Here is a 12,572-nt window from a genome sequence, read left to right as displayed (position 1 = left end):
CTTGGGTTCCTGGAACATAATTACTGACTCTGTATCAATATATATTGTAATGTATACTGATCTAAATGCTTATCACACATCATAATGCATACCAAGCACACCCTGCGGGTGCTTACATGTACTTGTCCTTGGAAAGACATTATGGGTTATTTAGGGAAATATCATATTTCAGAATAAATGCTGACATAATATCCCTCAGAGTGCAGAATACTCATTCACAATGATTTTAGTTTTGTAGAAAAATTATTATGCTATGGTTTTCAGAGTACATAGACTATTCAAGTCATTCTCTGTTCCTGAAGGGGCTTCTAGGACACTTTGAGGGCCCTTTCACACGCTTTACAATTAAGTCCTATCTGTTTTTCAGGCGGACCTGATTGGAAGCTCCAAGTAGTTCTATGGGCAGTCTCATGTTAACAGACTTGTGTCCATTTACACCCGTCTACCATCCGAGTCTGTCCTGAAAGACCTAAATGTGACAGATCAGCAATAGCCTGATGTAAACGGACACAAGTATGTTTGTTTGCATCTGGCCTCCCATAGAGCCATCACAGGTCCACCCCTCTCCACTATGTACAGTAAATGCCAACACAAACTGAACGGGCACTGATGTTGAAAAACTGACATCTGTCTCATTAACCACTTGATCACTGGGCACGTAAACCCACTTAATAACCAGACCAATTTTCAGCTTTCGGTGCTCTCACAATTTGAATGACAATTACTCAGTCATACAACATTGTACCCAAATAACATTTTCGTCCTTTTTTTCACACAAATAGAGCTTTCTTTTGGTGGTATTTAATCACCGTTGGGTTTTTTATTTTTTGCGCTATAACAGAAAAAAGACTGAAAATTCTGTAAAAAAAAAAAATGAATTTTTCTTTGTTTCTGTTATAAAATTTAGCAAATTTAGTATTTTTTTCTTCATTCTTTGCATAAATGTGAAAGATGAAGTTACGCCAAGTAAATAGATACCCAACATGTCACCCTTCAAAATTGCACACGCTCGTGGAATGGCGCCAAACTTCGCTACTTAAAAATCCCCATAGGCGACGTTGCAGGGTATTTTGGTGTATTGCAGAGTATTTTGGGGTATTGCACAGTATTTTGGGGTATTGCACAGTATTGTGGGGTATTGCAGAGTTGGGGCAGGGATGGATGGATGGCTGGATCTGTGACTGCATTTGTCACAGATCCAGCCCACAGCAGCTGCTGCTGCTGCATCCGCTCCCTCCCCTCTCCTCTCACACTGTACCGTTCGGTACAGAAAGGGGAGGGAGGAACCGGCGTCATCACATGACGCCGGTTTGTTTACAAGTGATCGCTCCGTCATTGGACGGAGCGATCACGTGGTAAACCACCGCTACGGACCCGGCGGTCATGGACATTCCAGTGCGCGCGCCCCAGAGGGTGCGCAGGAGGATGTCCTCCCAGAGTTAAGCAACCGCCTTGTAGGCGTATTTCGTCTATAGGGCGGTTGTTAACTGGTTAAGCTACGATTCAGCAAGGGATCAGATCCCCTGCAGGTAAACTACAGCTGCAATGAATTCTGAATCGTGGAAGAGATGAAAAATTACCAGGATGCAGTGTGCTTGTGTGTGTGTGTTTTTTTTTTGTTTTTGTTTTTTTGTTTTTTTGTATGCAGCGTTTAGGAGTCTGTAGTAAGTAATGTAGTGTTCAGGAGTCCGTAGTAATTAATGTAGTGTTCAGGAGTCTGTAGTAAGTAATGTAGTGTTCAGGAGTCCGTAGTAAGTAATGCAGTGTTCAGGAGTCCGTAGTAAGTAATGCAGTGTTCAGGAGTCCGTAGTAAGTAATGCAATGTTCAGGAGTCCGTAGTAATTAATGTAGTGTTCAGGAGTCTGTAGTAAGTAATGTAGTGTTCAGGAGTCCGTAGTAAGTAATGCAGTGTTCAGGAGTCCGTAGTAAGTAATGCAGTGTTCAGGAGTCCGTAGTAAGTAATGCAATGTTCAGGAGTCCGTAGTAAGTAATGCAATGTTCAGGAGTCCGTAGTAAGTAATGCAATGTTCAGGAGTCCGTAGTAAGTAATGCAGTGTTCAGGAGTCCGTAGTAAGTAATGCAGTGTTCAGGAGTCCGTAGTAAGTAATGCAATGTTCAGGAGTCCGTAGTAAGTAGAGCAGTGTTCAGGAGTCCGTAGTAAGTAATGCAGCGTTCAGGAGTCTGCAGTAAGTAATGCAGCGTTCAGGAGTCTGCAGTAAGTAATGTAGTGTTCAGGAGTCTGCAGTAAGTAATGCAGTGTTCAGGAGTCTGCAGTAAGTAATGAAGTGTTCAGGAGTCCGTAGTAAGTAATGTAGCGTTCAGGAGTCCGTAGTAAGTAATGCAGTGTTCAGGAGTCCGTAGTAAGTAATGTAGTGTTCAGGAGTCCGTAGTAAGTAATGTAGCGTTCAGGAGTCTGCAGTAAGAAATGTAGCGTTCAGGAGTCTGCAGTAAGAAATGTAGCGTTCAGGAGTCTGCAGTAAGTAATGTAGCGTTCAGGAGTCCATTGTAAGTAATGTAGTGTTCAGCAGTCTGTAGTAAGTAATGTAGTGTTGAGGAGTCCGTAGTAAGTAATGTAGTGTTCAGCAGTCTGTAGTATGTAACGCAGAAGTCAGTAGTGTGTAATACAACAGTGCAGGGGTCAGTAGTGTGTAGCTTAAAGGTCAGGAGTAATGCAGGGTCAGAAGTAAGTAGTATGCAACACAAAGTGAAAGTGGTTGTAAACCCTTACAGACCACTTAGACCCAGGGATGGACTGGCCATTGGGACTACAGGGAGTTTCCCGGTGGGCCGATGGCTCAGTGGGCCGGTTTCAGTGACAGCGGCCTGGGAGTTTCTCACTTCTGCCTAATCCTGTCCCATAAGGGGGGGGGGGGGTACCAAACTGATTCTTTGCCCTGGTAGAAATAATATCTAGCTTCCCCACTGGTACTGCCTATAAGAGTACCAGTACCAGCCATTCTACTCTAATAAAGTAAAACGAGTAGGGGCTAGTGAAGGGGGAGAGGGGGTTTGGGTGGTTGGGGGGGGGGGGTGCGGGAGTTGTCCGGCCGCTGTGGGAGAGACCTGTCAAAGTGGGCCAGTCTGGATGAAGTCCAGGGCCAAATTTTTGTCCCAGTCCAGCCCTGCTTAGACCTACAGGTAAGCCTAGATTAAGGCTTACCTGTAGGTGCAAGAAATATCTCCTTAACCTACACGGTTAAGGAGATATTTGCAAGAAAGACGGCACCGGTGTCTACGGCGCCTGCACGCCATACACAACGGGGCATGCACACTAAGCGTGCCGTTTCTGAATGGGATCGCGCTGTCCCTGATGTCTCCTGTGCACATGCGTGCGGGAGTGACGTCATCTCGGCTCACTGGCCGAAGCCATGATACAAGGAAGTCCCTCCGGGAGAGATGGCGGCGGTAGATGAGAGGAACGAGGACCGCTGCGGGGGCTTCGATCTTGTGTAAGTAATTTATAATGAGCTAGTATCCTATGCATACTAGTTCATTATGTCTTTGTCTTGCAGGGTGTATTTTTTTTCTATTTTTTTTTTTTTTTGTGGGTTTACTTTCTCCTTGAAGGGGCCCATAGTATGCCACGCAGAATGCAAGGGCCAGTATGTAATTCACACCGCAGAGATCAGTAGTACAGGTCAGCAGTAAGTAACACTTCTCTCCCCAGTACAGTACACAAACATCTAACCAGCTTAAAAAAAAATGCCTTTATAAACTCGCCTAAGCTGCATTTTTTTCAAACCAGTACAGCCGTGTTTGAAATTATGATCAATTAAATAAATGAATGGCCAAATTTACATTTTTAGATTTGAGGTGCGTTTAACGGCATTTACACGCGTTTAACGGCGTTGAGCATTTTTTTTATGCGATTTTAAGGCATTCAAAAAACGTCCTCTAAGCACCTCGGCTACTAAATTGCTAAAAATGTCCCCGTGTGCATGGACACATAGGATAACATTAGGAAAGTTCAAGGGCAGAAAAATAAATGTCTACTCTAAACTCACAAAAAGGTGAGTCTAGCAGCAGTAGTGTGCATGAGACCTGCAATGCGCTGAAGAGACTTTGCATGGCTGCGTTTGCCAGGTAGATTACGATCGTCTCATTGCTGGATCCTGGTTTAGACACTTTGGGCTAGATTCATGTAGAATTAGGCGGGCGTAGCGTATCTCAGATACACTACGCCGCCGTAAGTTTGCGCCGCAAGTCCTGTATTCACAAAGAACTTGCGCTGAAACTTACGGCGGCGCAGTGTAACTGGGACGGCGTATGCCCGCCTAATTCAAAATAGGCTGGTTGGGGGCGTGTTCTATGTAAAATACTGATGACCGCACGTATTTGACGTTTTTAATGAACGGCGCATGCGCCGTCCGTGGACGTATCCCAGTGCGCATGCTCCAAATGACGTTGGCAAATCGTCATGCTTTCGACATGAACGTAAATTGCGGCCAGCCCCATTCACGGACGAGTTACGCAAACAACGTAACATTTTCAAATTTCGACGCGGGAAAGACGGCCATACTTAACATTGGCTGCGCCATGTTTTTGGTGGAATAACTTTACGCCTGAAAACTCCTTACGTAAATGGCGTATCTTTACTGCGACAGCCGGGCGTAAGTTCGTGAATCGGCGTATCTAGCTGATTTACATATTCTAGGCGTAAATCAGCGTACACGCCCCTAGCGGCCAGCGTAAATATGCAGTTAAGATAGGAGACTTACGCCGGTCGTATCTTGGCAACATTTAAGCGCATCTCAGTTTGAGCATACGCTTAAAGTTGCAACGGCGGGGATTCAGACTTACGACGGCGTATCTACTGATACGCCCGTCGTAAGTCTACCTGAATCTAGCACTGTGAATATAGGCTTCTAGATAGATTTTTACCTTAATGACATCAGTTCACTGGGTGCACCGCATTTACTATTCAGGTAATGCAGGTAAGAAATAAGAATCTATTTGCCATGTGATATCTTTTAAGTTGACCCCATACAGGTTTTGCCCTATACCACATAGTGCTAGGCATTTTTCCGGTGGGCCGGTTGTACATAGAAATAGTGAGAGACAGCTGAGAAGCAAACCACATTTTATTTTATTCCGTTTCGATCAAAGCTGCGATGTGGTATATTCTCAACCTCAGTCCTCAAGTACCCCCAACAGGCCATGTTTGCAGGTTTTCCTTTTATCTTGTGCAGGTGCTTTAAATCGGAGTCAATGGCTTGGTATTTTGGACAGCTAATTTTTGTGCTCATTGTCTTTCCCAGTTTTAATAAATCGGCCTCTTTTGCTTTTTTTTTCTTTTAAATTTTAGAAGTTTCCTGGAGTTCCTCTATAATAAAACAGACATGCATTTTTTGGAAAATGTATTTACATTTTAGGACATATTAATTCGCTATTGTCACACAAGTGGGTGTGCTCTGGGCACAGGGCTCAGCGTCCCGATCCCACCCTTTTTTGAAGCCTATTAGAGCCTTTGGCTCTAATCACGTGCTTTAAAAAAAAAATACCATTGGAACCCATGCGTCCAGCACCCCGCATGTAGATTAGAGGGCCAGATGCATGGATGGGGGGGGGGGGGGCGCCTCTTATGGATGGGCCACTGCTGTACTATGTGGTAAAATGAATTCCAAACAAAGGGTAGATTTTTCAGGATATTGGGCACAATTAGCATTTCTAAAGGCCCGTACACTCAATCGGATATTCCGACAACAATTGTCCGACGGACATGTTTTGTCGAACAATCCGACCGTCTGTACGCTCCATCAAACAATTGTTGTCGGAAATTTCCGACAACAAATGTTGGATAGCCACGCTCTCAAATTGTCCAACAAAACATGTGTTCCGTCGGATCATCCAATCGTGTGTACACAAATCCATCGGACTAAAATCCAAAGTACAAACAAGCATGCTCCGAACCAATGCTAAACATCAGACAACAATAGCAGAAGTTGCCCAAAGGGTGGCAGTAAAGAGCAGGTGGCAGTTTGGTGTATTTTGGCTGAAAATGTTCTGCTGTGTGTATGCATACCAAGTTCATGGCCACCGCCCCTTCACACAAAAATCTGATCATGTGTACGAGGCTTTAGTGTTCCTTATAACATAACAAATCTTTACTTTTTTAGTTCTTGTCTACCTGAAATAGTAACACATTAGCAGTCTAATGTATTCTGTCCCTTAGTTTTGTAGAATATGTTCACAAAGTACATTGGGGGGGGGGGGGGGGGGTTGGCAAACCTGGAGCAGCTTTTTATGGCAACCAATCAGCTTCTATTTTCCACTTTCAAAGCTAAACTGAACAAGCTAATTAGTTGCTATGTACAGCTGCTCCAGGTTATGGCTGTTCCTGATTTGATAAATTCCCCCATTGTATGTAAAGAGTCTGGCTCCACCCACTTCAAGTTTTTGTAGCATTGAGATTGCTGTGCTAAGCTTTGGTCTGCAGGCGATGCATCCTCCCCAGCCCTGGACTGTCCAAATCTCTGTGTATTAGAAGTCGTGTGAGATTTCTGTGTCTCTTCCCATGTACTCTGATTATAAGCATATATGATCATTCCAGTGGGCACTCTGTGTGGGGTTTGCAGACCATGTGTGGACTGGACAGTGGTACTAGAAATACTAGTGTTTACATTTTTTTAAGCTGGTATGGAATGCAGTTTACCAGTGCTAATATAAAGTGATCATAATGCAGGGACCGGTAATAACAAATGTAACATATTTTTGAGACGATTGGTATTAATAAGTTAGTTGCAACCTATACTCCAGGTCATCCTATTTGACTTCTATTATCAGCGCATGCAAAAACTTGAAAAACTTGGCAGCTAGGCTACAGCTCCCCCCAAATACTTATGGGGTCCTTTCAGCCACTGTCCCCTCTGACACTTCGCTTCATTCGTAATTAAAAGTAGGGATGCACTGCTACCATTTTTTTTTTATTATTTTATTATTAACAATTGCCAATACCTACCACAACTGTTTTGTTTACACTTCAGCTGTCGGCAATAGTACAAAGGACATGAAAAGTTATTTTCAAAGTCATTTTATTATTTATTTTTTACTTTTTTTATGTGAAACATGTAAATATATGTTAAAGGTGTAAAAATATTAATGATTGAAGTAAACAAATTATTAATAGTTTTACAAAAAAAAAAGAGAACAAAAAAATCAGCAGACAAATAAATAATTAAATGGAGAAGGAGAATAAGGAGTTAATTAAGGCTGATTAGAGTAAATTAAGGGTTAAATGGGTTACCTCATTCTTCGATTTTTGCTTTTAAATGTCCTTATTTCTTCTGAGAAATCCTCACTTCCTGTTCTGTCTGTAACTCCACACAGTAATGCAAAGCTTTCTCCCTGGTGTGGAGAAAGACTCTTGAGGGGGGAGGGGGCGAGCAGGCAAGTCAGGACACTCTCTACTTTGCAGATAGGGAAAGGAGCTGTGTGTTAGTGGGCGTCCTGACACTCCTGCTCGCCCCCTCAAGAGGATTTCTCCACACCAGGGAGAAAGCCTTGCATTACTGTGTGGAGTTACAGACAGAAGAACAGGAAGTGAGGATTTCTCAGAAGAAATAAGGGCATTTAAAAGAAAAAATCGAGGGGATGAGGTAAGTGAAGGAGGACTGCACTAAGGTAAAGGAAGCTATTTAGGGAAAACATTTTTTTCCTTTACAACCCCTTTAATAAGGGGTTGAACAGAGTATTTGACAGGTTGCTTTAAAGACCAACTGCAGTCTGCTCACATAATTTGTAATAAAAACATCTTTGCTATTCTGATGCCGCGTACACACGATCATTTTTCAGCTTGAAAAAAAAACATTGTTTTTCGGCATGTAGAAAAAAACAACGTTTTTCCAACTTCATCAATAAAACTAAATTGCCCACACACCATCGTTTTAAAAAAAATGCTCTAGCAAAGAGCGGTGGCGTACAACACGTATGACGGCACTCTAAAGGGGAAGTTCCATGCGGATGACGCCACCCTTGGGGCTGCTTTAGCTGATTCCATGTTAGTAAAATACGATTCGCGCTTTTCTATCTGTTACAGCGTGATGAATTGTTAAAAAATGCAACATGCTCGAAAAAAAAAAAATCTTTTTTCAGAACCCGAAAAATCATGTGAAGCCCACACACGATCATTTTAAATGAATTTTTTTTTTTTTAAAGCAATGTTTTTTTCATGCCGAAAAATGATCGTGTGTACGCGGCATAAGGGTTCCCTTAACCACTTTGCATATTATTTTATATATACTGTGATTTTGTACTTGCCAAATATGCTACAGGAATCTCCCTCCACTGAGTCTGTCTGCAGCCATTTTAAGGCTGCATTCACACCTAGGCGTGCAAAATCGCGGCGTTTTGTACCGCGATTTGCGGCGACAAAACGCCACGATTGTGAATGCAGCCTCACCCCCTCTATGGAGATGGTTCACATCTCCTATGCCGAACGCCGAAAGCCGCCTGAAAAAAAGGTCCAGGACTTTTTTTCAGGCGGCAGGCGTACGGCGTTCGGCGTGGAGATGTGAACCATCTCCATAGAGGGCAATGTGTTGTCATCCCTCCAGCGTCTCAGGGCTCCTGCGGCGTCACACTACAGGCGACAAAACGCCTAGGTGTGAATGGGAGCTAACTGTGGGCAGCTGAAGCTGCTGCCTGTTCACCTCCTGGATTTACACAGACACACACTTCCAGCCCTGCAGCTCTCATCGGCCCTCTTATAACTCATCCCCCTCCCATCCTGGCAAACTCTCAGGAGAGAGAGAGCTGTGCATTTCTCTGCAGTAATCGACACAACACCGGGACCTCGTTTACACTTTACAGCTGTCAACAGGGGAACCCCACTGACAGCTGAATGAGTCATTGGTTGTTAAGGACATGTGGGCACCGCTCCTTAACGACCGATAACTGCTATTTTTTTACATGTCAGCTGTCAGTGGGGGGGAATCCCGCTGACAGCTGAAAGTATTGGTTTCAGATATCGGAGCATTTGATTTGTGCGAGTATCGATACTCGTGCAAATGATTAGTATTGGCATTGGTGCAACACTAAATGGAAGTGTCCATGATGATGGCAGACAGAACTTCACCCTTGGGACATAGATGAGGTAGATAGATGGGTAGTATGTGAAGGGCTAGCTGCTATTTTAGAATGGGAGCAACAAGAGTAAGTAGCAGACCTAAATCCAATTACGGTAATTCTCTTTAACCTCCCTGGCGGTATGATTCTGTCTGGAATTACGTACCAAAAGCGGTACAATTATTTGCAAGGAAATTTGGCTTTTTATATTGTAGGCCTGTAATTCTTAGGAATAACTCACTTAAATCTGACCAAACAAGAATCTAGTAGGCATCCCGGGTATGAAATTTTTTTAAAAACAAAATTATAAATTATAATATAATAAATAATTATAAATAATTATAACAAATAATAATATAATTCTAATAAAAATTATTCAATAATGTAATCAAATCAAAATCACTGACATTTTCTCAGTTGCAAAATTGTCGCTGTCATTATTTTTTTTTTTTTTATGACGATGTTCCCCACAAATCGCCATCGCACAACTCTGCAAGTGATTATAATTTATTATCGCTGTTTTTTAGCTGATCTAAAACCATTTTTGACATAAAGGGACACTTTTGGTTGCTATGGACAATCTCCAGTTTCCAGGGAGAAAGAACAGTTTTTATTATATAAAAGTACATGTAGGGTACTGGGCAGACCACTAGGGACAAGGGGGGTGTGTATTTTTTACATACAGTACTGTAATCTATAAGATTACAGTATACTGTATGTAAAGTGTTTGTTTACCTTTTTGAATTTGGCACCGATCTCCGCTCCCGTGCGTCGTAACGTCGCAGGGAACGGAGATCGGCGGCACAGGAGGACGCTGTGTGAATCGAGCGAGGTCCCGCTCGCTCACACAGCGTGGTGACATCGCTGGATCCAGGACAAGGTAAGCCAGCGCGCGCTGCAGGCTCTGCATGTCTACCCCGAGCGTGACTCTGGGTTACCGATTTAAGCATAAAAAACCCACCCCGAGTCACGCTCGGGGATACCGCCAGGGGGGTTAACCACTTGTCTACTGGGGAATATTTTTTTTAATTTTTCACATACATTGAAAATGCGCATTTTTATATTTTTTTTGGTGCTAGAAATAACTTTAAATGCCCCAAAAGTATATATTTTCCACAGCACTGCTTGTTAATGAGACCTAAGCTATTCTTCAATGTGTTTTCTGTTCTCACTAGATCAAATACAAGCAATGAAGACCTAAGAAGATAAATGATTCATGCACCTCGCCACTCCCCACTTGGACCAAAGGAAGTGCTAATCCACCGTTTACAAGGTCAGAGGAAGGTCCTCCGTTTTATTTGGCACCTCGGATATACTTTTTAAAGCAAATAGTGAAACATTATGCAAATAATGATTAGTAGAAACATTTATCCTCTTGCATTTCTATGTCTTTTGTTAAACCAGTTATTTTAAATTTGTTCAATATGTAAATAATGCAAAGTAATGTTGTTTTAACTTATTAATTTATTTACTTTGTTTTATTTGGAAAGTACTGTAATATATCCATATTTTACAATTTATACTGTGGCACTGAAAAGATGTCATTACATGTTAAAGCAATATTACAAAATGGATGAAAATGTTACGTGGATTTGTTTTATTAAAGTCAAATTCATTCAATAAAATATTTAAAACCAGTTTTGTAGCATAATTTTTTCCCCAGGAAAATTATAATTACAGTAATATCAAGTTTGTTCATAAAATTCCAGCACCATAGATGGTAAATTACTAGGACCAAAAAAAATGAATAAGTTTAAGGAATCTTTTTAAACTTCATATAACCACATGGTAACTCATTTTTCGGGGACAATCTATACCAGGGGTCTCCAAACTGCGGCCCGAGGGCCAGATGTGACCCTTTGCTAGCCTTTATCTGGCCCTCGGGCACTATCCCTCTCACTGATATGAAGTACTATTCCTTCCACTGACCCCAACAAGAAAGAACTATTTCTTCCACTGATACCAATGATGGGATACTATTCCTCCAACTAATAGGGGCACTACTCCTCCTCCTACTGACCACCAACCCTGAGGCCATATTTATTCTCAACGATGCCAAGCCTAGGACATTTTCTGCCCCCGCTGGCCACAGTCTGGCCCTTCTAAAGTCGGAAAGACAATAAACTGGCCCTTCGTTTGAAAAGTTTGGAGACCCCTGATCTATACTGTATATGTATGTGTATTGACCATGTTGCTAGGAACACAAAATACTATGGTTATAAAGACCATAAAGGCGGTCAATGACAATACTCCGAAAGTCTGTGACATTCAAGCGATGATTGATTGGTATTAATGAGCCCATTCTAGCTTGGCTGACAGGAGTGGAATCCAATGTGGTCTTCTGCTAATGTAGCCTACCCACCTCAAGGTTTGATAATGCTTTGCTGCGCGCTAGTTTTAAAGTGTGGTTATTTGAGTTATCACAGCCTGGCAGTTCGAACCTGACCATTCTCCACTTACTTCTTATCTCTCTTATCCATGGGGCATTTCCGTCTACAGAACCGCCATCCACTGGAAGTTTGACGATCACATTTTCTGCATCCTGTCATTTCATGTGGCCATAGACGGGTCTTTTTTTTTTTTTTTTTTTTCTGCCTGCGGGCGTAATGAAAAAAAATATCAAATGGTTTCCTCCATCCACACAAATGAGGTGGATAGAGGAATCCACCCCGCTGAGATATTTTATTCTGACAGCTGGGACTCTCAGGCTCTGTACACACGGATGGATAATCCGCTGAAAACGGTCCGGACCGTTTTCAGCGGACATGTCCGCCCGGAGATTTCTGTCTGATGGTTGTACACACCATCAGACAGAAATCCACGCGCGTAAACAATACGCCATGCGTGGCCGCGCCGTCGCCGCGATGATGACGCGGCTACGCGCGCGGCCCTGGAAGTTCAATGCTTCCACGCATGCGTCGAATCGGTACAACGCATGCGAGGGATGGTGGTCGGTCGGACATGTCCGGTGAGTCTGTACAGACGACCGAATACGTCCGACGGACAGGTTTCCAGCGGACAGATTTCTTGGCATGCTAAGAAATTTTTATCCGCTGGAAACTGTCCGATCCGCCGGACAATTGTCTGCTCGGGCCTACACACGACCGGATCTGTCCGCTGGAACTGGTCCGGCGGATCGATCCGGTCGTGTGTACGGGGCCTCAGCTGTCAGAATACACTGAACAGCGGTTGCAGCCAATGGAGCTTGAGAAAAAATGTCCATTCACCCTGTTCATCAGAAGTCAATTGTTGGATTCACATCGCAGTTTGTCTGGTTTCTGCTGAACCATATGAATTTTGACCAATCCATGGCAAGACGAACTAAAGCTTCTCGTGTATGTGCAGGATTTTATGTATTTTGTTACTGCTACTTAATTGGCTGATTAGATAATTTAAGCGGTAGTAAACGCTTGACAAAAAAGTTTATTTTTTTCTTGCTAGACAATACCATAATGTGCTAGTATGCACCGCATTATGAAAGACTTGCCTTAAAACTAAGCCTTCCAGTG

At 42.9% G+C, this 12,572-nt stretch overlaps 1 protein-coding gene across 2 annotated transcripts in view; it reads left to right on the top strand.

Annotated features, from left to right (window-relative positions):
* ARL6 (ADP ribosylation factor like GTPase 6) overlaps positions 1 to 10,700 on the top strand; it is a 113,971-nt gene extending 103,271 nt beyond the window's left edge. For both annotated transcript variants that reach the window (XM_040338719.1, XM_040338720.1), the window contains one exon: positions 10,239 to 10,700. In XM_040338719.1, coding sequence (XP_040194653.1) covers positions 10,239 to 10,272 — 34 coding nt within the window. In that variant the 3' untranslated portion in view covers positions 10,273 to 10,700. The remainder of the gene's footprint in view (positions 1 to 10,238) is intronic.
* Positions 10,701 to 12,572: the final 1,872 nt, after the last annotated feature.

The sequence above is a fragment of the Rana temporaria genome, chromosome 2 (assembly GCF_905171775.1).
Source record: "Rana temporaria chromosome 2, aRanTem1.1, whole genome shotgun sequence".
Classification (NCBI taxonomy): domain Eukaryota; kingdom Metazoa; phylum Chordata; class Amphibia; order Anura; family Ranidae; genus Rana; species Rana temporaria.
The sequence above is the reverse complement of the archived record's forward strand: the minus strand, read 5'-3'. Positions and strand labels throughout refer to the sequence as shown.